Consider the following 26,565-nt stretch of genomic DNA (forward strand, 5'->3'; position numbering starts at 1 on the left):
GTAACCCAGATATTTTGCTGGAAATTTAAAAGTAACACATTACTTTACTAGTTACCTTTAAAAATGAATCTGATAACTCATGCGTTACCCCCAACACTGATTACAAGGAAATTCCTTCTTCAGCTCACAAACTGCTTCAGTTTGTACATGACAATTTCAATTTTGTCATACGGACAAGGTCAAAGCAAAGACATGGGTTTCTCAATAAATTCTTGAAATCATTTTATTTTGCACCTCAAAACAAGAAGGGAATGAGTATGTGGTACATTGGAAATGTAGACACAGCTGTAGTTTTACATTTTCTTTTTTTTTGGTGTAAGCTCAGAGAAAACAAAATTGTTAATACAGTCATAATAATTGCACTTCATAAATCTAGACTGTAGCCAGTTTTTTTGCCTCCGCCAGAAACACCCCTGCCTCTCTCGAGTTTCTAAATTCAATTTACCAATGAAATTTGACTGACAAAAGAAATGCTAATTTAACGCCAGGGACCGCTGTGCCCATCCAATTTTTCTTTATTTTCCCCCTCTCTGTCCCACAAGGCATTAGTCTTCTCAGTAATCTAAGTGCAGTACATTCACAGGAAAGTCACAGTCGGAATAAATATTTCAGTGTTGAGACAAAGCTTACGAGCGGCCTCAACCTGGCTCGAAACCGCTAGCACAGAGTTGAGAAAAGCACTCGTCCCCTCTCCTTCTACCTCCGTTCGAGAGAGGCACCACAATGATTGTTTTTATCGTTTCAAAAAGAGGAATGGTCAAGCGACACCTCTGATAGGTTAACTCCCCTCAGGTCTTCGTTTAATGGAGTCACTTGTACTTCTAAACTTCAAAGCCATGAGGGAAAAGTAATTTGATCCCTAACCAATCAATAACAATATTACCAACAACAGACAGCTCATTTTCACAATTCCAAATCAGATTCATTTTGGCATGTCAGAATGTGTTTATTCGATGTTTCTTTTCAACAAGACCTGATCAGTCTAAACTTGTTAATGAGGGTGGTCTCATTTCAGAGCTTTCCAACAACCGATTCCTTTTATATATGCTTATTTGGAGATTTGATTCCAGTGTCGGTAAATGAGCGTTCTGTTGTATAGTTCTCGAGGTGAATACACCGTGAGAACAGCAGAAACTTAAACTGCAGCCAAAGGAGAATAAAATCAAAAGAATTGACCCTTAACGAAACATTAAAAAACCTAAGCATTTTACACTCTTACTCCCTTAGCAGCCAATGCATATTATATACTACAAATATATATAAAATAAAACAACAAAAATAGGTTCAAGTCTTCAAGTTCTTTAAATACATTATATTCAAACGTCCAATTTCCAACCTACCAAGACTTTCACACATTTTTACACCCCAAGCAGTGCAATTTCTATGAAAAATTTCCATTTTTTCGATTAACGTCACCTAAAAGCACTCATCTAGTTGCCTTTTTGGTCTTTGAAATGTTGTAATGTTGCGAATACCGTTACCTCTTACAGTGTTTTGTCAGCACAGGTTCAACCGTATATTTTATAGACAACCGTGGTGCTTAAAGACCATCATTCTTCATCAAGTTAATCCAATCGGTTACTTGCAGTGTGGGGAGGAGAAGAGGCCATATTTACTTCATTTAAACCATTGACTCTCACCAAAAAAATTATTAGTCTGATAAAATAATTCAAAAAGAAAAAAGATAAGCAATTGGAAAACAACCAAAAAAAAAAATCCCTCTTAGTAAAAAAGAGAGAAAAGAAAAGAATCACAGAATCCACATTTAGGAACATTCCAATTCCCAGCCAGCAATTCTCTCCCAGCTCTGAGCTGAGGCGCACCGATTAGCTTTCCAGCATTCACCCAACCATGTTTGGATCCAGATCTCCCCCAGTCTGCTTTGAGCAGAATCACAAAACTCCACTGCAAATCTAGGCAATGGCAACAACTGCAGTTTGTGATTAAAGATTTTCCAGTCGCTCTTTATATTGGTCAACCCGGCTCTTCTTATCTGTAAACAGGGAGGCGGATATGTGCATGCTGGTGGTCCAATAGTCTCGGCACAGACACAGTCTCATATCCCTTCCCCAACATCTGCTCCTTGATGCAGGGAGGATGGATGTCATTGATCAGGTATTCCAGTGACTGCAGACTGCTGCTCAACACTGATGTATTACATAGACTCTTACTGGGCAAACTGCAACACAGACCACCCGTGCTGTCTATGGGGTGGTGGTGGTGGGGATGATGATGGTGGTGGTGGTGATGATGATGAGGGTGTTGGTGATGGTGGGGGAAACCCAGTTCCCTGTGCCCTGTCACCGGTCCAGCTGTGGTGGTAGCTCCCGGGAGCTCTTGTGGGTTGTAGCAGTCGCTGTCTGGCGTCACCAGAACGCTGTTCCACGGAGGCGCAAAATACTGGCCGACAGAAAAATTCCCATGCATCCCCACACAGTTCAAAGGGGAAGAGCTGACTTTGTCCAGTCCACCACTCGTACTGGCTGTCATCGGATAACCTCTGGAGGAGGATACCTGTGCCCCTCCGAGCATGATGGACCCTCCCAGGGCACAGGTTTCGGGTGACTTGCTAATGGCACCTCCTCCTCCACTCCCCCCGCTGTACATCCTCAAAACAGCCTGCTGCTGCTGCTGTTGTTTCTGCCACAACAGGTAGTCTATACCTTCGGGATACACCCCAGCCTTCATCGCCTCCCCATTCTGCCCTGGTAGCACCGTCCCTGAATAGGCCATGTTTCCCTGCGGAGCCACACTAGTGACGTAAGTCCCCCCTGAGGAGTTAGCGGTGCCCTGTTTGGATGGGCTGGGGTTCAAAGATCCTGTAGATGCCCCATTCTGACACACCTGCTGCAGAGCCTGGGCTTGGCAGTGCTGGTTAATCTGGTAAATGATGCTCTGGATGGAGGGAAGATTTGACTGAGGAGGGAGGTTCAGTCCTCGGCCCCCTGCCACAGGGATCACAGAACTAGCCACAGTGACATTAGGTGGGACAGACAGAGTGGTGGCCTCTGTCGGTTTGGGAGGCCCTGTGTGGTACACAATCTGTCCATGGCAATGACCTAAAGTGCTGCTGTTGGGAGGCGGATAAGGAGCCACTGCTATCTGCGCCGGAGACAACTTAGTCCTCCTGCCTTCTGAGTTTTTGAGGACGCCCTTTGTGGAAGGTAAGAAAGATGATGAGGATGATGAGGATGATGATGAGACTTTGACGATCGCTAACAGACCATGGTAGCCCCCAGTGTGGAGTTGGGGATAGGGGCTGTAGCGCTGTCCAGTGGTGTCATATCCATTCACAGTCCGGTTAAGGTGCTTGTGTTGGGGGACCCTGATGTTGGTGGGGAATATCTTGATAGACAGAGGGTTGTTGGCTGTCTTCTGTGCGTAGGCATCCAGCTCTGCTGCGCTGGGGTAGCGCGGGGAAGGCATGGGGACAGTCAGCTCACCTGGAAGACAAAAATAAAAGAATATCTTCAGTCAGACTTTGAAACACGAGTGTAGACTATATGGTAACTTTATGTAATGTTTGATGATAATGAAGCTACCAGTCAGAAAGCAGCAGCCTGGACATTCTTTTAAAGAAGTCTTTGGCACTCTATAATACTGTACTTGTGTGCACTGCAAATCCCAATCCATTTTAGTAGGGACAAGTATGCCAAGCTTCCAGTAAAGACCTCCATCCCTGGTTGAAGGTCACACAGTCGTTGCCTTCAGGTGTGTAACAACTTTTGGCATCAATCTAAATGGCCTGCTCTTTTTGGTGGATCACATTACAACAGCAGTTCTGCCTTTTCCACAAAAAAGAAAATAAGGCCCTTCCTCAACTTACATACATGATTTGTATGTTCTCAGCTACCCATCTAGTATTTGCCACTGACATTATATGTGTACTTTCTTAATTGCAATCTTCATTGGTAAGAAAATGTCTGCTAAGAACAAAAAAGATGTAATTGTACAAGCCACAGATACATAATTCACAAATTATGTGAATACGGAATGTTTTAAATTCAGCCTCTCTATAGAAACCATATTTTTTTCCTCACCCAGTTCTCTCTCACTCTATATTCCAGTAGAGGTTTATCCCTGGATAAATAGCTTTTTAACTTGAAATCAGGCACCTAAGGCATTATTAAACCAGTGCTTTGTGAAATTAATTTGGCCTTTCTATTGTTCAAAATTGGGTTACCCTTGGAGACGGAAAGGAGAGCGAGCAGGAAGTAAGGAGGATAAAAGACTTGTTTAATTGCACTGACACATTTGAGATTTATAAGTAGCACCAGTAGGTCTTAGCCTTGGCCAGGCCAATTTCTCAATTATTCAATCAGACCATCTCCAAATGAAGAGACAGACCTACATTACCCCTCCCACGAACCCCAGAAAACTCTACCCACTGGGAACTCGTAACCGGGTTTTTTTCAGCCTGTACAGAAAAACTGTGAGACAAAATGTACTGCCCGAGCTTCGTCATAAAACATGATTGAGATATCCATTAAAAGCTGTGCTGCAAAACTCACTGACTCACTCCTATTAAAACACGAAGACCCACATGTTGGGCAGGGCAGGGCAGGAAATGATAAAAAACCCCAATAAGCCTTAATGTCTAATAGTACTCAGACAGTAAGACAAAGTGTCCTTGTAGTTGGACTCGGTTTTGGCTTGATCAGGGTTTTGAATCAGGCGTTTTCAGAGAAACCTCTGGCTTTTGGGATTCTGAGAAAAACGAGTTGGGGAAACAAGGAAAAAGAGCTGTGAGAGGCAGTGCAGAGGATGAGCGGAGGTGAAGGGCCGTGGTGAGATTGGATTTAAACGACATTATTCAGGCAATTTCATGGCTACTTAGTTCAGTGCTACAAAAAGGCAGAGCAGGAGCAGGCAAAGCACTCAATTTACAAGTGATAAATCAACTGCCACAAATGACTACCAACCCTCTCAAAAATTATATTTTTAAGAAAAGTGTGCACATTTATTGGTTGTTTTTATCATTCTGACTAAAATTAAACTGCCACAAATGACAGCGTCAGCAAATGTCAGTGTTTTTTCCAGAACTCTAGGGATCCAGCTGTGCGAAAGTTGTCACATTTCTGATTGTCACACTTTAAACATCCTTTACTCTCTCGCTTCCATTAAGCTGGCACAAGTCAATCACTCAAGAAGCTAAATCTACACCATCCATGTGCTCTAAGCCCTAAAAATCTAATAGCACATGGTAAAAGTAATTCCCAGGAGATAAGTGATGAAGTTGCATATCTAGGCAGAGTCGGTTTATATTTTATAATCACATTATATATTACATATGAAATACTGTTTTAAAAAATAATTTAAAATTATAATCATATACTGTATAAAAACCTATACTGTATAGAATATTTTACACTGTAAGATTAAAATATTTGTCTCATAAACAATTTAATCTTTACATAACTTTTTGTTTACATATAAAAAAACATAAGCTTTTAAACAATTAGGCTAATATGATTTCAAAAGAAATGTGAATATTTTTCAAATAAACACTTTCTTTAGCTGCTGCTCAATCTTTTCCTGTGGATAGGACAAATCTGGTCCATTCCTCTACCCAAAACAGTTTTATTTCATGTATATTTATAAGATGTCTTGCTTGAGTGGCCTGCCTCAGACCACAGCATTTCAAATGGAATTGGAACCAAGACTCCAGAGAAGGCCAAAAAATGCAAAATTGCATCTGTTTGTGCTGCTACTGTTGTTGTTGATATACATCACCCTACTTCTTTTGGGTTTTAGACAGACAGACAGACACCTCCATAAATATATTCACAATATAGCATGGCCTTTCATACATTATTGATTTTTAAAAAATTACTTTATTGCTGCTTTTATATCAGAGTCACTGTCTGAACTGATCTGTACATTTTGTTTTATTTATGACCACCTTTTTATGGATATGGATTTAAAAAATAAAATAATTGCACACATTGTTTATTAAAACTATCATTATTTATTTTCAGGCTATTTACTTAAGAATGAAAGTTAGGTCATATTTTAGGCCAGATCCAAACAAAAAACCTCAAACATTCACCGTCTCAGCCTAGCTCTTTTAGGTCTAATAAGTCTTTTTAAAGCATTCCTGAGGCTCCAGAGGTCTGCAGAGTGTTTAAAGCGCGTATGTTAGCTGGAATCTTCTTGGGCAGCGGATGAAAGGATGCTCGTCTCTGCGCTGTCACAGTCTAATTGGAGGTGTTCTAAATGGGTCAGATGAAATGGGGGGCTGTCGAGCATCTGTCCAGCCCATGCAGGGCCAGCACATGGGCCGACACTTTCAACCCCCTCGGTGACAGCAGCGCCATGGCGCTTTGATGTTTCCCCGACAGCCAGCACAGAAGGGTGGGTGGGGAGGGTTTGTGCGTGTGTGTATGTGATACAACTAGACTGACAGTTTCCTCACTTCATTGGATCCAAAGAGATAAAAAAAAAAAACTATGGATTTCAAAGAGGCGTCGCTGGTCCATATGCAAATAGACGAGCCAATTTTCTGATCTCCTTTACGTAAGGGGGGGTTGGATCGGGTGACTATCTTTGATCATCACATGGTTTAATTAAGGAGCCATGCTTTGCCATGTCACTCTCCCTTAGCCTTCTATCTCTCTCCTCCCTTCGCTTCATCTCGCTTCGTGATGGGTCCAAAATGTGCTAATTATCATTAAAGCGCAGCTAATGCTGTTGCTGCCATGTGTTTTTGGGTGACAGGTCCATATTTTCCCTTCCTAAACTGCTCCGTTGAATCCTCTAGCACAATGGATAAAGCTGCTGTTGCTGTCTTTCTCTCTGTGGCCTGCTCTTGTTTGTCAACAGGCAAAAGCCTCCAGCACCCGACCTGCCATCAAAGGGTTTCACACTTCACAGGCCACGGGGATTAGATGCCTTTCAGACCCATAGAGAGCTGCTCCAACCCACAAAGGCCTCTGGCCATTACTGCAGCTATGAGCACAACGGAGGAGAGAGAAAGAGAGGTTTGAGGTAGCCATCACTGCTTTTCTCTGCTGATTCTTTACTAAACGATTCTAAATTATAATTAAATCCATGTCAAGGTTATAAACAGGCCCATGCGGCGTGGGTGATTCAAATCAAAAGACATACATATTGTCTTCTAAAGAAAACATCTGTTGCAATTATCACATTCTCTAACAACTTTTTCCTCTGTGGAAATCAAGGATGCTAGAACTGCATGTGGTGACACACCAAAATGAAAAGAAGGATCAAAATCACAATATGTTTTCATATTTTTATACAGATGCAGTTTACAAAGATACTGAGACTGGCTCTAAATTACTTACGCTGTTTGTCACGACTGTGCTTTAAAAAAAGAACTGAATAATTTCACTGTCATTGAAAAAAGCATATCTAAAAGGATATATTTTATATATAAATAATTGTATAAATACTTTACATACATATAACATTTTAGATTCTATAAATATGATTAAAAACATAAAAATATATATATATATATATAAAAAAAAAAAATAATAATAATAAAAAATAAAAATAATAATAATAATAATAATAATAATAATAAGTGTCTAGTACCCTTAGTTCCATTTAACACATAGGCTATTACAAATTAGAATATATACAGTTGCAATCGAAATTATTCAACCCCCATTGCAAATCAGGTTTATTGCCAAAATGCACAGACTTTCAGCTGTTTGCAATGAACAAATCAAACAAAAGTAATTAAAATAGCTCAACACAACAAATGTTTCAAGTGGTTTCCCCAAATTTAACTGAAAATGCAACTTTTAATGACTTCTGCAGTTTCAAAATGATTCAACCCCCTGAATAGAAGCCCTCACAACCGCACAAATCTGCAAAAAAAGGTGTTGTCTCAAGCACACCTGATGCAACTAATCAAGGGCTTCATTAGTTGCATCAAGTGTGCTTGAGCTAGAACACATGAAATATCTGAACTGGCTAGGTTTGTTGAGTGTCACGTTTGACTGCAAGTTAGAAATATGGCTAAGTCAAAAGAATGGTCCAAAAAGCAAAGAGAAGATTTCATCGCCCTTCACGAACAAGGAACAGGATTCAAAAAGATAGCGAAGGCACTAAATGTTCCTAGAGACACAGTTGGAAGCATAGTTTGCAAGTTGAAAGTTAAAGGAACAGTGGTTACACTGCCTGGACGGGGCAGAAAAAGGAAGCTATCAACGGCTGCAACCAGATTTCTGAGAAGGCAGGTTTAGTAAAACCCCAGAGTGACTGCAAAAGACCTGCAGCAAGACTTGGTGGCAACAGGCACTGAGGTTTCACTCCACTCCACAACATAAACCACTACTGACCCACAAGCACAAGAAAAGTCGGCTCCAATTTGCTCAAAATCATACAAATAAGCCACAGAAGTTTTGGGATTCTGTTCTTTGGAGCGATGAAACAGAACTTTTTGGCCCTATGAATCTATGTCTGGAGGAAGTTAACAGTTAACAGTTAGAACAGTTAAGCATGGTGGGGCTCGGTGATGCTCTGCGGCTGCTTTGCATCCTCTGGCACTGGAAACCTGTGGAAGGCAAGATGGTTTTATTGAAGTATCAGGGAATCCTAGGAGAAACGTCATGCTGCGGAAATGAGGAAGCTGAAGCATGGTCGTCACTGGACCTTTCAACAGGACAATGATCCCAAGCATACCTCAAATTCCACCAAGGCTTGGTTTCAGAAAAAGTCCTGGAAGATTCTACAGTGGCCATTACAGTCACCTGACTTGAACCCCATAGAAAAATCTCTGGTGGCATTTGAAGAAGGCGGTTGCAGCACCCAAACCCAAGAATATTACTGAACTGGAGGCCATTGCTCATGAGGACTGGGCTAAGATTCCTCAGAAACGCTGCCAGAAGCTGGTGTCTGGTTATACATCTTGTTTGCAGCAGGTCATAATAGCAAAAGGATGTTCTACTTAGTACTATAACGATGCTTGCCACTAAGGGGTTGAATAATTTTGAGACTGCAGAAGTCATTAAAAGGTGCATTTTCTGTTGAATTTGGGGAAACCACTTGAAACATTTGTTGTGTTGAGCTATTTCAATTTCTTTTGTTTGATTTGTTCATTGCAAACAGTTGAAAGTCTGTAAATATTGCCTGATTTGCAATGGGGGTTGAATAATTTTGATTGCAACTTTAAATATATAAATTATGCAAAATACAGTTTCATGACTGGCAGAAATTATTTGTGTTTATGTTTATTATTACATTTATCTGAATAAATCTCAATGTACTCACTACTGGCAGGCTAGTCAGTTCTAAGTGATTAACATCATGTTTGTTTATCATGATGAAACTTGCTTATAAGAGAGCACCAGATGGGCAAATGTTGAACTTAAAAACATGACTTGTTTGACTTGTTTCCTCACACTTCCCCCTGCCCAGATATTACACTAACATTATCCGACACGTAGGCCATCCCCCGAGTGAGTGCGAGTGTTAGATCTTTCATCAGCCCAGACCTGCGTGACTTATTGGTGCTCAATGTCTCTGATCACGCTTGCGAGCACAGCGCAGATGGCGTCCTGTGATAAACACAGACAATCACACCTAAACACACGCACCCACACGATAAACTCAATAACAAATCCACACAAGAGACACGTTCGCAGCGTGAACATGCTACAAATGCAAACAAAACATACTCCAGTAAATAGGTAGACATGAAACCACACACGCTATCACACACACCGGCTCAGTGGAGTGAAGCGTGTTGTGGTTGCTCCTGTTTGCAGTATGTATGTGTGTGTTGCGTATGCTAATGTAGGGCAGGAGTTCTAACAGGTGTCTGCATGGGCGACAGTCTGCAATGCCTCCTGGGCAAAATGCTTCACACTTGCTTCATCTCGACATGCGACAGCCTTGTACGGATTAATTATTTCCCTTGAGGAAGGAAGCAATCCGTTCTTCGCTAGCTCACAGAACAGGAGCTACCGTGTGTGTGTGTGTGTGTGTGTGTGTACCCAATCCCACAAATACAGCAAGAGCAAGAGAGAGCAAACCGAATTACACAAGCCCTGTCCTGTCCATTTAATGCCGATTATTCCTCTTCACTTTACAGAAATGATCCATCGCGTTTGCTGGCTGTTTTGATGCCACACTTTTACCAGCAATCTAATATCAGTGCTGTCCTCAGCGAGCATATTCGGTCATGCATTGTGCCTTTTCCCTCTTCTGGCATATGGACAAATGATCCCATCCTGCCAGGCACAAAGCGCTCTGGGAGGACGGGAGGGGAAGATTGCGGGAAACGGGAAGGCAGGGGGATAATTAGCGGAATGACCTCTGTCCTTAATCACTCGCGGCTGGCACTGAGTGCCCGTGTGTCAGAGCGCTAGTTCTCTAAATGCCATCTCTCATTACCGCCGACGCACTCCAACCAGAGAAGCCCTGCGCACACACACAAACACACAAAAAGACAACAGGGCCTGATCTCCGCAATCTCCCTGCCATCCCGCTGCAGTCTCCCATGGCAAACGGACACCTGCAGGCTGAACACTGATGTCCTGTCATGGAGTAGATGGGTCAGGGTGAGCGAGGCTAGGAAAGGCCTGGGTCAGCTTTGGATGCGGGTGTAACGGAAGCCATACGGAGAGCACACGTCCTTCACGGAGCCTGGACCGCCCTTGAGCAAGCAGGCAGTGTGGAGGAGGCATAATCCTAAATACTCAATTAACACTACTCTAATTAGCAGCAAGAGTGTGTGTGTGTGTGTGTGTGTGTGCTGGAGAGGGGCATCAGAGGGATACGAGTGAATGTGAGGGGGAAGAAACTACAATTGGAGATTCTAAAAAATGGGAATTGTCTATGTAGGCTGTCTATTTGTTCTTTAAAGCAATGCATCAAGTAAACGGAAGAGAGAAAAAGAGAGCTAGAGGGGCCAGATGTGTGCATGCATCCTCAGGGAGGCGTCTGCAGGAAATGATGCAGAGATGAAAGAGAAGTGGTGACACAAAATAACTGAATATTTTCAGAGTCGCATTTACAATTAACTTCACACGAAGAGCAGCACTCTACAGGGGCACAGATGACGTTGAACACTTCAGCCCTATGAATATGTGAAGCATCTTTAACAGTCGAGAAGTGAAAGAATAAATAAAAGCTTTGAAATGTCCAGCCGTGTCGATCATGTCTTCAGAAGTGGGAGAAAAGGGTTTAACAGCCGCTGGGTTTCAACAGAACAAAGAACACAAAACCACATCAACTTTGGCTCAATATACATGGGTTGTGGCAAGGCACAGATAAACAGGAACTGATTCTGAGAAAAACACACACATACACTGTCAGATGCAATACAACATCCAGCAGGTTTACAGCGTTCCCCCCTCCTCTCAAAGCCTGACTTGTTAAAGCGTAGAAGCGGTCAGACACTTAGACAGGCTTAGACAGGCACAGCCATCATCTTTACGTGCAAGCATGCATGCGTGTGAGACATCTGACCCTGGAAATTTTGGGCCCAGTTTATCTTCCACTGTAGTGGATTTACAATAAATCACACAATTGAGCCCCAGAGGGGCTGAATCCCAATTCACATAGGCTACTTCTAAGTGTGAAAACTGGTGATAGGACAGTATGCGCTTGAATCTGTAGCAAGAAGGTATATACTTGGACAGACTACAGTAGTAGTATCGAATTTTAATATTAGCCCTTTATTGGGAATGAGCCATAACATCGGTTTATCAGCCAAGATTTTAATATTGGTGCATCTCATGCATTGCTACACTATAGGCATTGGACCTAATTTCCCCTCAAAATTTTGCAGAAGTTTTGCTAATGTGACTGCGACTTTAGCCAGTAAACTGTCGCAAACTAAAACACTTGCATACACAAAGGATTGTGGGAAAAATTACAGTAAAAAAAACACGTGTGGATAAATAATAGGGATGTCCCGATACCACTTTTTCACTTCCGATACGATACCGATGCCGCAGCTTTGGCTATTTGCCGATACCGATATCAATCCGATATTTTTATTTTATTCTTGAACTAATACTACTAATAATAAAATATATGGAAGCACTTTGTTCACATAAAGCCACATAAAAACATCTCACTCAAATGGAGAACAAATACTTCTCCAGTATATAGTCCACAACAACAGTTGATAATGAAAGACTGCCACCCTTTATTCAAAAGACCTTGAGATATGTTTGGTAATTGTACCTGAATGAATTTAAAATGAATTTGCTATATTTCAGATCAATATATTTGTTTCCTTAAAATTTTAATTAACTTTAACGTTATTCTCATCTGAATTATAAATAATTTATTTCTGTATAAAATAATACTACCATTAAAAACACATTTGATTTTCTTTTTTAATCAATGTAGAATGTGTAACTTCAAAATAAACAGATTAGTGCTCTGTTTTAGGACAAGAAATGAAAACCAATGCAATATGATGAGTTTACAGTTTGACAAAAGCACAGTGTTGTGTTTTACACAAATATAAAGTAGGCTAAACACTTTTTGCAGTTTTAATGATGTCCTGTATGAACAAAATGACGGAGTATGTTTTTATGTTTCCACTGTTCGATCGCGCCCGTGCCTCTCTCTGACACACACACACACACACACACACACACACACACACACACACACACACACACACACACACACACATTCCAGCATTGCAAACTTGACATCGCAGTCTGTTCATTATGCTGCGTTCACACCAAACGCGAATAGAGCATCAAATTCGCGTCTATCGCGTCTATCGCGTCTAGTTCGACGCTTGAACATTTTGAATCCATTCGCTCGTCCAAAGCGAATAGGACGCGCGTATAAAGCGAGCGTTTGAAGCGAAATAGATGCGCGTTCAGAGCTAAGGCAGGGCTACAGATTAGGTGTCCCTAAAGAACCCGCATATGTCTATGCGCGTATCTAACAGTAGTTCCGCATTACATTAATTAATGTGCACGCGAGTTTTATTTATTTTTATACCATGTATTCTCCGTGTAAATCCATGCACCGAACCGTGACGCACGTACCGAATGTACGTTCAATACGAATACATGTACCGTTCCACCCCTAATAGGTATCGGATCATATTTTTTTCTCCCCTCCAATATCCGATCTAGCGTTCTGGGCCAGTATCGGCACGATACCGATGCCGTGGATCGGATCAGGACATCCCTAATAAATAATAGTAAATCAAAGGTCCTATGAATTTTCAGTGTCTTGGAATGTAGTAATCCAAATACTGCATACTATGTAGGATGGATAATATGCAAACTGGGATTCAGATCTGGCCTGGTTAAACACACAAAACAGTCAAAATACAACTCCAGCATGCACTCCCCAACACAAGCAGGTCTCTCTCTGTCACCCTCTCAGCAAAAAGGTTTCATAAAAGTGGGACAGTGAGAGAGCGAGCGAGCATGAGGGGCTTCTGGTGTCGTTGTATTCTAAACAATACCTGCCTGTTGTTAATGGACGTGTCATCTGCTCTTCTCTCACACTGATTACTCAGCGATTACTAACCCAGGCCCCCAGTCACCGTAACAACCGTTGCCGGCACAATGGAACCCTGAATGTGGCAGCTGTTTGAAGCTCTACAATTAACCCAGCATGCCTCTGTGTGCCTCTCCGGCTCTAATTGAGTGGAGAGCTGAAAGAACGCGGCTGTCCTCCCCCAGACCTCCTGCACCGCAGGCTCGGGTTCAGATCTCTACCCCTCTCAAACACACACGCTAATGACAATAATAGAGCAGGACTGTGAACCTGTCTGTCCAGACCAAGAGTCCTAGAGAGAGAGACATCTGAATTTGCATACAGTGATAAAAATAGGTATGCTAATGATTCACACTAATTGCTAAACGGATAACAAGTGGGGGGGGTAACAACAATACCAAGATGTGCTGAACAGAAATTTGGGCAATACTTACAGAATTATGGGTAATAATAACTGATATGATGCAAGCAATGATGTGCTATGCAAGGAAATCTTGGTTTCTTCTGTCACTAAAATCAACAAATACGAGACGGCGGGGTAAGCTGCACCACTTTTTACTTAAGTTGTCCTCCATGCAATGAGAAATGGTTTAAAGAGGTAAAACTAATACACCTATTAACATTTCAGGATGTCTGTTACGAACTGAAATAGTGATAGAAATATTACTTATGAAAAAATATGAAGAAAATGTGGTACATTGACATAGGGATATAAAGAATTAAAAACAAGTGTTGAGCAGACTGGGTCGGTAAAAATGGAAAAGCTGTCCAAAATAAAATCTAATATTTACTTAAGGCCACACTTGGCTCTGATTTGAATCTATTAATTTCCTGCTCCGCTCAGGGTGAACTGGCAAAACATATTCGGGTTACTTAGCTAATTCCCCATAGATACAAGCGAGTACCCAATCAAAGGTGAATCTCAGAGCTAATAAGCGCAGGGGCTCCGAATCAAATTAAAATGCACATGAATAATACGCATGATACTTGAGACCTTCTCAGAGGAAATAACATTTTAGGCAATATCCACCCGAAGACAGCGCGTGAAGTTTTAATTAGCATTACTCTTCAGCGTGACACCATTTAAAAGCCAATTCCAACATTTTAATTCAATGAAACGACACACATTGGAGATGCTCTCTCTGTTTGGTTTCGCGCTCACACTCACACACACACACAACCCATGTCATTTTAAATGTCTGGAAATCTTTTTTCCTCACTCACCACAATGTACTTGCACTCTGCTTTTCTTTCCAACCGTCCTTCCTCTCCTCTGCTCCTGCACTCTCATCTATCTCTCCATCTCCCTCTCTCTCTTTTTGAGTAAGCGAGTTTCATTGGGGTGCTTGCCGACTGGAATCACCTCAGGGCGAACACTTTATTATCTGCGGTCAAAGCGTCACTACAAATACCATTCTACACACACAAGTGTCACTTTGCATTTGTCTGCTTTCTGCCTGCATCGGTCCAGCAGGACCAGGCTGCCTGTACACACACACTCCAGATCACACACACAGCGTGGGAAAATAGACAACACTGATTCCTCTTCCTACTAGTACAAGTCCTGTCCACATTAATATAATATAATATAATATAATATAATATAATATAATATAATATAATATTAAAAGAATGAAAATATTTTAGGATAAAAAACAGGAAGTACGTTTTTAGTGCTTAAAACTGTATTAAATGCAACATCTAAATGTGGACCTTTTTTAATCCTTTGTGGGTTTTGTGGTGCATTTGGGCTTTTTGTGCTGCTGTTGTTGTTATTCAGCACATAACAGCTTTTCTCTGCCCTCCATACCGAGACTTAGAGCACAAGGTACGAGAGATTATAAAGAAAGATGAATAAGAAAATTCTCTAAGCTTGTGGCAGCGAGGGGAAGATAACAACCGTTCCTCTCCCAGAGGAGAACCCCACAGACCCCATCCACTCGCTCTCCTCCTAACGCCTCCGAGAGCCCCTCTTCATCATCCACAACAACGGAGACAGCAGGCAGCGAGCGCTGTCCTCTCCGTGCCTGTGTGGAATGCTAACCGTCAGCAGACATGTCAGGGGCATTGTGGGATGAGAACTGGGCGACTTTGTTTTCTCTCACACTTCATGCCACACGGCTCGCTGGCGAATGAAAACAAAGCACAAACAGAAGAACAGAGCAAACTGCAACGGAAAATCTCATACTGCACTTTTGTGTCTTCTAGTGTTTGTCAAAACCAAAGAAATTCTAATTCAAAGAACTCGTAGAAAGACTCTACAATCCGAAAAGTGTTTCTACTTTTTTTTTTTTTTTTATAATTATCTCATTGCAAAATAAACTCACAATATGAACTCACAACTTTTAGGGCCCGATTTATTGGATGCATTTTCCCATAGGATCATTTAGAGATAAAAAAGGTCCAACAAAGAATCTTCCCAAAAAACAAGCAGAGAAGTCGTAGTTCCCATGCAAACTGGAATTGCAGCAAACAGTTCCCATAAAACATTGCCAGTGGCTTTAAAAGCAATGACTCATAACAAATAGTTAATTTTGATATTTTATACAGTTTCAGATTCGATTGTTATCAGGGGATGAATAGTTCATTCCTTCATTCAGTGCCCATAATTTTGTCTGCAAAGAGCTTTGAAACGGTGCCAAATATTTCAGATTTTCAAAAAAAAAAAATTACTTTAAATTAAATGTTTTAATATTTTAAATCATACAGAATAAAATTTCTGAAAGGAAAAAAAAATACTTTCGAAACCAAGGCCACTGAAAAATGAAAAGTCATTACTGATCAACTAATTCTTGATACCATTTGTTTTGCTGGTATTTGTGTTAACATGTTTCATCTTCATATTTTTTTGTCGACACCTGCCTTTCCTTGTATATCAAAGTTCTTTTTTATCTCATAGTCCTGCTCCGTTCTCTCTAATGTCCTTGGTTCTTATCCTTCCCGCCAACACACATCACGCCCTACTCCTCTCAGTCTCTTCAAATGCTGTTTTGTAGGAGTTTCTCTATGCTGAGGTCTACTGTTAGCCACCCACGAAAAAACAAAACATGAAGCGGTCCATTTCACTTTTAAACATCAGACTCGTCTGACTTGAATAAATCCCTCATGTGCGTTAGAATTTCTGGGGTCACCATTGAGGACAGGCTACTGCTCTATCTGAAGATCTTCCTGGGAGAACGAGAGTGAAAGGAGAGTTGTAATGGCAAGTGGCGGATAAAATATTTTTTTTTCGTTAAGTAATATCCACTTTAAAGGTGCATTGCGCAACATTTCATGTTAAAAATACCCGTTTTTCTAACCCATACATGCTTAAACAATTGCCTGATGGGCTGAATGAGCCGTTCTATGATCACTGCGATTGCCTCTATAATCCTGTACAGTAAAATAAAGAAGAGGGATTCGGGTCGGAATCGACTGGGCGTGACGTCATGCGCGTTCACGCTCACCTGGCTATGTCTGGCAGGTTTGTGTATTCGCCGCCATTATCCGCATCAGCGAAGACAGCTCAAGCGACTTTTGCAAAAGTAGAAGATGGATTCAAAGAGACCGGCTTCTAGTTCATCCCAAACCCCAACTCAAACTCCACGTAACCGCGTGCACAACTCTGGTTGCAGTTTCGCGTGTCGCCAGAAGGGGGCATAGTTCTGCAAAAACTCAGAGACTTGCGCAATGCACCTTTAAATATAACTTAAGCCCTATTCATTGCTTTTGTGGTAGGTATCATTTCAGATTGATTTTGTTGACATTTTGTTCATTTCCACTTACAGTGGAAGTCTATGGAGCAATTGGTGTACACACAGATGCTGTTGATAGAGCTTTACTGGTATGTAACCTAGAATATTCCTTTTCTCATCGTGTGGTGATAAAAATGTTCTCTGAGTGATAATTAAAAAGAACTGAAAGAACTGAGGAGCAGGACAGGAACACACGCTCCTCCGTCAAATACAATCTTGGAGAACATCACAAGCTGCTTGATGGAGCTAAAGATAATGAAGTGATAACTCATAATGCGAGCGAGGAAATGAAGAAGAAAAAAAAAAGGTTCATTTTCGCTTGTCTCTGATAAGATGACCTCTTTTCAACTGCAAGATTCGTATCAGGAAAACTTTCAGAAACAATCATTCACACATACACACACACTTTCTAAGATACACGCACAAATGCGCAATGTGTGGTATTCAATAATAGAATATAGAATTCAATTGAGATTAGAAAGATGAATAAGATCTCAAAGGAACAGATAAAGAGAACTAAGGGTGTACAGTATGTGTGTGTGTCCTGACAGGCCGAGGGAGATCTCACAGTGCGAGTCTGCAGGTAAATAGAAAAAGAGGGCTGCCTGCAGCTAGCCTGGAGCAAGTCTCAACCCTTCTGCTCTCTCATTTAGGAAACAAGGTCTCCACAGCTTTAAAATGAATATTAAACACCATACACACACACAAGTGCTGGTAAAACCATACTAAGTCATTGACCATTAAGCCACAAATCAGTGTACTAGTAAAAATTTCACAAGACGGCCAAATCACTAAAGGGATCTCATTGGCACGCTACAAACAAGATCTATTTTCATCTCTAACACTTGTTTATTTATATCTAAACACGTCTTTGTTTGCTTTTTGACAATGTGTCTGAGAATATTAGACCACAGAGACGTGTAAGGACAGGAAACAAGAAACCCAATCAAGCACACCGAGTCTTTCATATTAATGCTTGTGATACTAATTTGCAAGAGAGACTGTTAGTGCACATACACTCTTTACCCAGAGGAGAGCGAGTGTGTCAGGCAGGCTATTCTAATTGATGTTAAAGGTCCCAAAGGAGCAACAATGTTAGTTTAGCACATCATGTACTGTCTTGACTCTCTCTCTCTCTCTTCTCTCTCATACACACACACAGACACAAACCATGTGAATATGATCTGTTCATCTTTCTTCACTAATCTCCTCTTTCAAAACACATTACATGGCTGCTTTTCAACAAGCAAGACAGATAGATGGACAGACAGGCAGGGAGACAGAAAGAGAAATGGACAAGATAGAGAAATATCTTCTTCATATTCTCTATTTATAAAAGAGAAACGGATAGATTGATAGACAGAGAGAAACAGAGATTAGACAGAGAAATATGTATAGAACAGACAGACAGATAGATAGATAGATAGATACACACTTAGTGTGTGTGTGCGTTCATGTTCTGCATCTTCTAACCTGTCTCCTGGCCCCCAACAGAAGGTCAGTTTCCGAGTGTGATCTCATTTCCTCAACTGCTCTAGAAATCTTGGACCTCCTCCACCTCTTCCTCCCCTTCTCCTGCCCTCCCTACCTCTTTACAACCCATACGTACACCTGGGAGGCCCACGCGCCAGCTTAAAGGGCATCTCGCTTACGTCTGCCAAATCCATGGCAACAGCCGCTAGCATTCCAGGCCCCCTTCTCCACCCTGCTCTGCCCTCTGTGCCAATGGCACCCAAAGCCCCAGGATGGGCACCAAATGAGTAGCAAGGCTAGTGGGTCCCCAGCAGTGCCCGGAAAAGAGCCTCTGGGTGTGTCTGCAGGTTGCTGGCAGGGCGATCAGCCAATCGTAACCCTGAGAGGCAAAGAAGACTGCAGGATTGAATACAAACAGCACTAAAAATCCATTGATTGCCACTGCCTAGTCAGTTATAGATGTTAATATGAATGCTAATTGAGCATCATGGGTAATATAAGCTCTAAAAGGGCACCAACTGAAATAAACATCTCTTACACACCTCAGAATCATGAAACAGAGGAAAAGTTCACTCAGGATAAATACAAATCCCCGCAAACAGTGAGACCTTTTACCTGCACCTTGCGGTAAATGTGATTTGTTTCTTGTACGGTGAACCCTGCTGGACTGGAGGAACATTGCACTTCTGGAACCAAATACATTCTGACATCTCATAACCCTTCCACAAGCCTTTAGCTATTAATGTGAAAACTGAAGGCTCAGTCCAATTCTGATGTCTTATCAGTATGATGCTGACTTCTGCTTCTCACATGATTCAAATCTTTCCCATCAGGCCTTCGGAGGTGATAATCTCTCTCTACCGGATTGGATGTTGTGACCCTGCAAATGATGTCACAGTGCCATATGTGCATCTGATTGGCTGCCAAAGCCTGCTGTGGCTCAGGGCAGAGGGAGAAGAATGTTGTGATTGGACCTGAATCTCTCACAGACACCTTACACAGGTGAGCGTGTGTAACAGACCACTTGCAGCATAAGCATGCACACATAACACTATGGAGAAAATTAAACTGCAGAGGGAAGGAAGGAAAAAAGAAATGAAAAAGCAAGAGAGGAAGAGTGCAAAAAATAAAAATGAGTGAAACAGCCCAGTAAGAAATTTTGCGTTTAAAAGACGTCTAATAGCCGTCCAAACACAGCCCAGACGTCTAGGCTAAAACAAGGAAAAATGTGGGCTGTCAGTGAAAATTTAATAGACATCTAAACCATAGCCCAATAATAGACTAGTCATCAATTAGATAACAAAGAAATGAAATGAGTGAATAAATGAAACCAAACACTTTGTAATCACTGTTTACTTTGCTTACATGATGGAATATCATACATCTCGCAGGTTATTTTGGCAAAAACGACATGTAACCAAATTCAAGGTTATTTTGGCTAGAAGTGGGTTGCTCATAGCCGGACTATATCGGGTCTATAGTTAACCTAGAAATGATGAAATGATGGCTATTGCTTGCTGGGAGAGTGAAAATGAATGAAAAAAGGAAAAACAATGAAACAGCAAAGGAAAAAAGCAAACAAGAGTGAACAAAAGAAAGTGAGCAAAAGAGAAAACAAAAGTGCATGACTGAAAGAGTAGAAAGGGAAGAGTGAGAGAGAAAAATGAAAAAAGTAAAGAGCAAGGGATAGAAAGAGAAAGCGTGAGAAAAAGAAAGACTGAGATAAAAAGTGAAAGAGAAATATTGGAAGAGAAAATTAACGTAACAGTAAAAGAAAGAAAGAGAATGAATGAAAACCAAAGGAAAGTAAAAGAGTTGAAAGAAAGAGTGAGGGAAAGAAAGTGTGAAAGAATGAGCTATGAAAGGAAAGTAGGCAGAAAATCCCCCAGAATGCATTGCAGAGGTCAGTGTCGGAGTGTGTGTGATGTGTCCGGCCCCGGTGCTCCAGTCCCCAGGGCGCTCCGTGATGAAGGGGGATCGGCCCTCCGCTCAGACTTTCATGTCTCCATCTAAGCTACTGGCAGACAGACACTGGCGGGGGGCTGGACGACAGCTACAAATGTCACCCAAACAGGGAGATTTAATTAGGAATGACAAGCCCTGACGTGTGAGAGTGCCGCCACATACTCTGAGAATTTAGGCATGCTGAAAGCGAGCGGCTGTGATTTATAATTTAACTAATGCCTGCCGTTTCTTTTTCATTTCTTGGCTAGAAGGGGGGAAACTCAAAAGGCCTCCTCACTGAAGCTAATCTAATACGATATTTTTAAGGGCAGGCGGTCAACGGGCTTCTTAAAAAGCATGTTGCTCGCTCACTCTTTCTCGGGCTCTCGCTACCTCCACTTTGCAACTCGCATCAAATTTTTTTTCAAGCTTTTTTTCTGCTCAGACAGGGAAAGAGGTGTGATAATGAAAACAACCTTTCCTATCTCCCACCTCTCTCTCTCTCTCTCTCTCTCTCTCTCTCCCGCTAAGCTCCATGCACTCTGGGGAAATTGATTGTCTGGCGGGCTGATCTGAGCGCTTGCAGCTGATGCTGGAGCCAGTTAAGTCCTTTTTTTTTATTGAGAGTATGAGGTATTTTTAATGGGAGTTGCATCAATGAACTGTGCAGGCGCTCAACATCTGCATGCAGAGGGGGGCTTTTACTTTATAGTTATTTGAATACCCTTTCAAATCCTCTCTCTCATGCTGGATCTGAGAAGAACCACCTCATCATCTTTCAGACATCAGCCCAGAATGTGTCTCAGTCCAAAGCCTGATGACACCTGTCCGCAGCCCCAGACCAGACGGTGTGGTCCATGTGTACTGAAACCACAGCGCAGACACAGAAACTCCAAATCAATGACACACACAAAGGTCTTTTACTTATTGTTATGAGCTTGTGCTTTACTGCAGCAATCTCTCAATCAAAAGCAAACTGATGCCAGGAAGAGTGCCTGTGTGTGTGTGTGTGTGTGTGTGTGTGTGTGTGTGTGAGACAGAGAGAAAGAAACTGTTCTTTCCCATTGATTTCAGCCTCAGACCCCCACTGACTGCTTCTCAATAAGAAGTCTAGAAAGGAAGTGGCTAAATCCTGCTGAAATTGGAGGGAGGGAATCAATTTAAATCAAGCATGGCGGTCTCCATCTCTTCTGCCCTCTCATTCTTCTTTTCTTTTTCTCTCAAACATGCTTTTTTCCCTTTCTTTTCCATGCAAAATCATTGATCTTTGAAACTTCTTATTCATCAGTTCATCCATTTGTCAGTCTACTCATTCATCCTGCCATTTGCTCATTCATTCATTCATTCATCACCATCTGCTTCTTCATCCATCCATCCATCCATCCATCCTTCTGCTCATTTATTCATTCATTCATTATCTTCTCATTCATTCATCCATCCATCATCCGCTCATTCATTAATCCATGACTGGATCCGGAAAGGTACCTGAGACGGGATTCAAACCACAAACCTGAAGCGCAACCACGCTACATGTCAGAGCGCTGCCCACGAGGCCATCAGCTCCGACCACTCATTCATTTCAATTACACCAGCGAAGCTCTTTCACTTCTTGTTCTCAAACTTCGCTCTCTCACAAGACATACACACTTCTTAAAACACGAAGAAATGCAGCAGGCGTCCTTTTAACCTTTTCCTGTTTGCCAAGAAGGAGAAAGCAGAACGATGCTACGCTGATCAGTGAGCAGCAGGAGGACAATGCCATCCTATTACCTTTAAGCTCCTCTGAGCTTAGAGCTGAACCTAAGGGATAGTGGTTAGAAGTTGCATGTTCCTCTGCTCATCTCCTGTCCTCACAGTAATCAGCTTGTGCATATGGAATACTGCCACGCCAACAAAACAGAACTGAATGCATATGGACCGTTCTAAAAGAAGGACAACCCCCTCTTCCTCTCTATTCTTTCCTTTCTTCTCTCCTTCTCATTACAGCAAGTGCCCCCTCAGTTTAAGTCTAATCTGAAGCTTTAAGCAGAGGCCTGGGATCTTCTGTCGGAAAAAAAACAAAAACAGTAGGCTGTGCTTTACTTTCTTTAATCTCGGAGCTTGCCAGAACGAGATTTGTTGGTCTGAACCTTGAACAAACATGGAGATACACATACTAATATACACAATTGTACAGTGTGGCAACCAGAGGACCTGTTCAACATGGGTTACTCGTGCATATGTGTGTGAAACCGACTTATGGAAAATGAGCAGATTTGTTTCAGCATGTGTATATTTGCATACGGGTAGGTCTGTGAGGACATCCACCGCTGCAAATGTTTAGCTAACCTGAAGGCCAGGGTTGAGTAACAAGCCTTGAAGCCATGCCAGGGAACCTCTGCAGTAAAGTCTTTAAATTCTTGTTGATCCAATGGCTATTGAACAACAACAAGACACTACAAATGTTTCATATAGTCCCAGACATTTCTCACAGAGCAGCACGTAGAGAAGTAGAGGTTATGTAGAGTATAATGGAGTAGGGTAGAGTTAGAGTTGATTAGGTTGATTAGTTCAGTATAGTAGGGGATTTTAAACTAGGGCCTGAGGGTCTGCTATGATACCTGTAAACATGTTTTTTTTTTGTTCCACAAAGATTCAACACAAGAAAAGCACATCCAAAGAGCAAAAAGCTCAAGGAGGGTGCTCAACCACAAAAAGGAAGAATAGTTTGGAACACCACAGCTCCAAAAATAGACAAATATTTATTTATGTTCTTGGCACAGGTTTCTTTTTAGGGCTGTCAAAGTTAATGTATGCAGTTAAGATATTTATTTATTTCTACTACTAAGAGCAATAGTATTTAACAGATAGAAAATTATCTGCATAGGTATATGAAAAAAATATGTATTTTTCAGATTATGTTTTAACAATTTGCATAGTACAATAATATAAAAGTCAATTATCCAGTCTGTTTGTTTTTATAATAAATAACACATATTTTTCTCACACAGTATACATCAAAATACCACTAAAGTAGAATGGAGTATAAAATACTAAAAGAGAAGAGACTTAAGTACAAGGACCAAAGCCAATAGGACTCGAATCAAGGTTGCGAAAAACAAGATGTTAACTATTCATGTCTAAACAATGCCACTGTGAGCAGAGTGAAGCTTCCTGGTGCATGAAATGAATGTGATGTGATTTCAGGGCTCATGAATGTGCTTCATCATACTGACATAAAAAAAGCTCTCTTAATAGAAGAGTGCGAAAGAAAAGTCTATCGTCAAAGTTAATTTAACTCATCCTCACTGTCGTCAGTGCCTAAATACACAGTCACATTTAATTATTCAATCTGAGAGTTCGGTCTCATCATAAGGAAGTAAATCTAATATACAGTGTCAGCAACCAGCAAGGCCAAACCAGTTTGCTGTCAACCATTTGTATTTGCCATTTATGATAAATGTAATCTAAAAAAAAACAAAAAACAGAAATGTAAACTCTGAAACACAGGCTGCTCACATTTGCGGTGGATGTGTTGCGTTGGCTCAAGACTCTTGCTGCTGCTGCAGACGGCCGTGGCGTGCTGGGGTGCAGGGTTCTGCCTCCTCTGCAGACAGGCCAGCATGACTGCGCAAACGCAGGTACGATTCTACAGACACTGGTTTGCCGAGGCCGACCTGTAAAATAAAATTGTTCAAATGCTTAATAATGTAGTCAGAAGATTAAGCAAGGCATAAAGGAATTACACTCATTTAAATGGGAAAAACAGTATTATATAAAGTCATCTGGGAACCAGAGGACATGCTTCTGGCCACATTTATTGTAAATAAAAGTCTTTTTTTATTTTTATAAAAATATAAAATGAAAAATACAAGTGTAAATATTACAATATTATTAATATTTAATATAAATTACATTTATATAAATATGAATATTTTTCAAAAGGACAAATAATATAAAAGTGTAAATATTAAAAGTATTAATAAAATAAATATTTATATTTAAGTATAAAAAAAAAAAAGAGTAATATAATGTAATTAATAAAAATGAAGGAAGGAAGTTTTTTGTCCAATAATTAAATAGGAAAAATATCAGGAAATGCAGCGAGCCAGATTCATACTTGCAAGCACTAGGACATTTTTAATTTAGTTCTTTAACTCACACCTGTGATACACAGGGGAAGGACACACAGACAGAAGTGCTGCAATCTCATGGGAATCTAGCAGCACCGTCCTTCCTGGCCATCCCACAGCACCCATCCATCAGCAGCCTATCACTTCCCTCAGTCGCAAGAGGAATAAAGCACCCATCACTGCTCACAACACACACGGTAGGAACAAAACCCTGCACTGACCTGCTGCTGACAACACTTTCTAGGTGTGTTTTTTTTTTTTTTTTTATGATGGGGATGTCGAAAAAGAGAGAGAAAGAGAGTCTGTCTGCAGATCAGATGGTGACTGAGACGATATTTTGTCCAAAAAGATCTCGAGGCGATTTCCTGGATTTTCTGCTTGGAGTGTAAATGTCCATATTGTGTGTGGGTGTATGTGTAACATGCTGATGAGTCGGGTGGGGGGCAAATGCCAAGCGCACATCAGGGCCAGTGATGGGCGTAATCAATCTCCCCCCGGGCCATAAATCTCTGGATGCATTCCTACTCTGCCTCCCTCCATCTTCAGCTCTTTCGCTCCAGAGGAAGAAGAGAAAACGGGGCGCGCTGCCAGACAGCCGACACAGGAAACAGCAGCTCTGTTGGAGAATGCGTAATAGGACCATCTGACTAAGTTTCAGGCAGCACTGCCGCCCACCAGCCGACAACCAGACTAGCAAAGAAAGTGTAATGGTAAGTTACAGGAACAATCCTGCTGGAGTAACTTTAAGTGAAGTGCCTTGCTCAAGGGGACAATGAAGGGTTCAAACCTTCAACCTTTTGGCACAAGCACAGATCTAACCACAAGGCTACCTAGAACAGGACTTTGATTTCAGCACAAATGTGCAAGCATATCGAACATTAAAAATGCTTAACGACTGACAGCCAATAAAGAACAATGACCTCCTGAACTTAATACAGGCATTAAGGTTAATTTTCACCTCTGTTTATAATATGGAATATCACGGCTCATATGATTGTGTTTGTTCCAAAACACCTAACTGTGAGGCACATAAAAAAAATGAAAATTATTAATTAATCATGTTGTGTTAATGTCAAGTGAACTATACAAAAACTAAATGAAAACATTTTTTAACTGAAAAATAAATTAAAATAAAAAAATTCTTCATAAATGCATAAAATAAAAATGGCCACAAATTAATTTTAGATTTAGTTTTTTGATTTGATATATTATAATTCTTGAAACCTTTACAACCCACCTACATTAAACATGTAAATACTTCTATAGCAATAATAATTGCAGAAATCGAAACAATATTTTTAATTATACCATTTAGCGCATTAACTTTGGCAGCCCTAAAATACTAGAACCAAAATAAAAACTAAAACTAGAAAACTACGAAACAATTAAATAAATTAAAACTTAACATTGACTGATTGAAGACTAACAATTACTTAAGTTCAAAAATATATATCTAAAGACCAATAAAATGGAAATAAAAACTTCTTATAAAAAAAAATATATATTCAAAGCCATAATAACCCTGGTGAAACGCTTGACACGGTTTGCCTAAGTAGGTACGACATGTTCCTGGCTGGATCAATATCCTTGTTTGGAACAGCATTTCTGTCGACCAATCAGGTTTTAGGATTAGGCTTATGGCTGGGGTTAGGGGCTTGAACTACGTTCTTAATCTATTATCCCTGTGATCGGTTAGGGTCAGGGGTACAACTAGGGCTATAATTTATAGGTATTTTGTTCCAGCACCAACAAAAGATCTAGGAACATGTCCTCCTTGGCTAAATCAAGCCATGCCAGAAGGCAACTGTGTAAATTACAGCTCTTTCGATGGCAACATGATTAAACTG

The 26,565-nt window shown here is 41.0% G+C and overlaps 1 protein-coding gene across 1 annotated transcript in view; it reads right to left on the reverse strand.

Moving 5' to 3' along the window:
• Window positions 1-206: 206 nt before the first annotated feature.
• The window catches only part of fam222aa (family with sequence similarity 222 member Aa), a 56,839-nt gene continuing 30,480 nt past the window's right edge, over window positions 207-26,565 (reverse strand). The window contains exons 2-3 of the mRNA XM_084413612.1: window positions 24,105-24,262; window positions 207-3,443 (exon numbers count right to left, since the gene is read on the reverse strand). Coding sequence (XP_084269738.1) covers window positions 1,990-3,443; window positions 24,105-24,210 — 1,560 coding nt within the window. The 5' untranslated portion in view covers window positions 24,211-24,262 and the 3' untranslated portion in view covers window positions 207-1,989. The remainder of the gene's footprint in view (window positions 3,444-24,104; window positions 24,263-26,565) is intronic.

The sequence above is a fragment of the Rutilus rutilus genome, assembly GCF_951802725.1.
Source record: "Rutilus rutilus genome assembly, chromosome: 7".
Classification (NCBI taxonomy): Eukaryota; Metazoa; Chordata; class Actinopteri; order Cypriniformes; family Leuciscidae; genus Rutilus; species Rutilus rutilus.